This window comes from Myotis davidii, unplaced genomic scaffold (genome assembly GCF_000327345.1).
Source record: "Myotis davidii unplaced genomic scaffold, ASM32734v1 scaffold518, whole genome shotgun sequence".
Classification (NCBI taxonomy): domain Eukaryota; kingdom Metazoa; phylum Chordata; class Mammalia; order Chiroptera; family Vespertilionidae; genus Myotis; species Myotis davidii.
The window spans coordinates 206,456-208,203 of record NW_006289828.1 but is presented as its reverse complement, the minus strand read 5'-3'; the positions used below and the strand labels follow the sequence as shown (position 1 = coordinate 208,203).

The following is a 1,748-nucleotide window of genomic DNA, read 5'->3' as shown; positions in this document are numbered from 1 at the left end:
TCTCTTTCTCTCTTTTTCTCTCTCTCTCTCTCTAAGTTGGTAAACATATCCTCAGTTGAGGATTTAAAAAAACATCACTGGTCATGTTACCTTTCTATTTCCTCTTCATAATATACACAAACTTTCATGTCTTTGGCAGGACATCAAAAACAAAACACAACATTAGCATTTATATTGAGTGTCATTCGCATATGAACCAGTTGGGCCACACAATTTCCAAGTTGATAATTATATATAGTATTTTCTCAATCTAAATTTTACTTAGGCATACAGAAAAGAGAAACACCAAAATTCTATAATTTCCCATTTACATATTATATTATTAATGAGAAATATATAACTCTTTGTAAAATGCAGCAGGTTTTTATGGGTATCTGGAACTTACAGATTTAACATTGCCTTGAGGAAAACTGAATAAGGCATTTGGAGCATTCTTTATAGGATATTATTAATGCCATTTAATAAAACATTTAAGATATTTTCAAAATAAACCTGAGTTTTAAATGCCTAAATCCAAAAGATCTGGAAGAAAAAGTCAAATGATGGAAGAAACAATCTAATGAGCAGAAAGAGATTTACAGTAAAACGTTTTTCTTCCATAGGACTTTTTGCACGGCATTTTTAACATCCTTATTTCTTAGAGAGTAGATTAAAGGGTTCAGCATAGGTGTGAACAAAATATAACATACTGAAGCCACTTTACGAAGTTCGGGATTGTTTGGAGGTGTGAGATAGACAAAGGAGACAGTCCCGTAGAGCAAACTTACAACCCCCAGGTGAGAGCTGCAAGTTGAGAAGGCTTTCTTCCTCCCTTCGCTGGAGCGGATCTTCAAGACAGTACTTACAATATACATGTAAGACACTACAATAACAACTATTGTGGGCAAAATAATGATGACAGCTAAACTAAGTGACACCATCTTATTCATAAAGGTATTAGAACAGGAGATCTTCTCAATTGGGTTTGAATCACAGTAGAAGTGATCAATGACTCGGGAGGCACAGAAAGACATTGAGAATGTCACGCAAATTTGAAGAATGGAACTGACCCAGCCACAGAGATAGGAACCAACCACCAACTGTATACAGAGGCTTCTTGACATGCGGACAGTATAGAGAAGTGGATTGCAGATGGCAATAAAACGGTCATAGGCCATGGCTGCCAGGACAAATGCCTCTGTTACCATGAAAAGTGCATAAAGAAACAACTGAACCACACAACCTGCAAAGGATATGGTCTTTTTCTGAGATAGGATGTTGACCATGGCTTTGGGTACAATAACAGTGCAGTAGGAGAGATCGATGACAGAGAGATTGCCTAGGAAGAAATACATTGGTGTGTTCAGCCGGGGATCAGTCACAATGATGCCAATCATGCTGAGGTTTCCCAGGAGGACCATCCCATAAACAATTAGGAATAGTAGGAAAAGAAGACTGTGGAACTCTGGTTGGACCCTGATGCCTACAAGAATGAAGTCAGTCACTTCTGAGTGGTTGTCCCCTCTCTTGTCACCCATGGCAAATTTCTGCTCAAAGGTATAGAGAAAGTCAACAAAGTTTCCACTCTTGCTCTATGATCACACTTCCTGTTAAAAAAAAAATACAAAATACTTTATAGTTTACATAATACTTTCATATCCATTATCTCCATTAAGTTTCTAAACATGAACAAGGTAAATGAGACATGTTTTGACTTGCATGAGGCAGCACAACTAGTTAAAAAAGAATTGGACTCACCCTTACCGGTT

General features: G+C 37.2%; 1 protein-coding gene across 1 annotated transcript; it reads right to left on the bottom strand.

Moving 5' to 3' along the window:
* Positions 1–575: 575 nt before the first annotated feature.
* Positions 576–1,517, bottom strand: LOC102772959 (olfactory receptor 9K2). The gene has a single exon (XM_006762686.1). It carries the CDS (start codon positions 1,515–1,517, stop codon positions 576–578), a length of 942 nt encoding a protein of 313 aa, XP_006762749.1.
* Between the last annotated feature and the right edge of the window lie 231 nt (positions 1,518–1,748).

What these genes read in the sequence shown, in the direction of transcription:
- LOC102772959 (XM_006762686.1), bottom strand. Translation starts at nt 1,517, where the DNA reads ATGGGTGACAAGAGAGGGGACAACCACTCAGAAGTGACTGACTTCATT.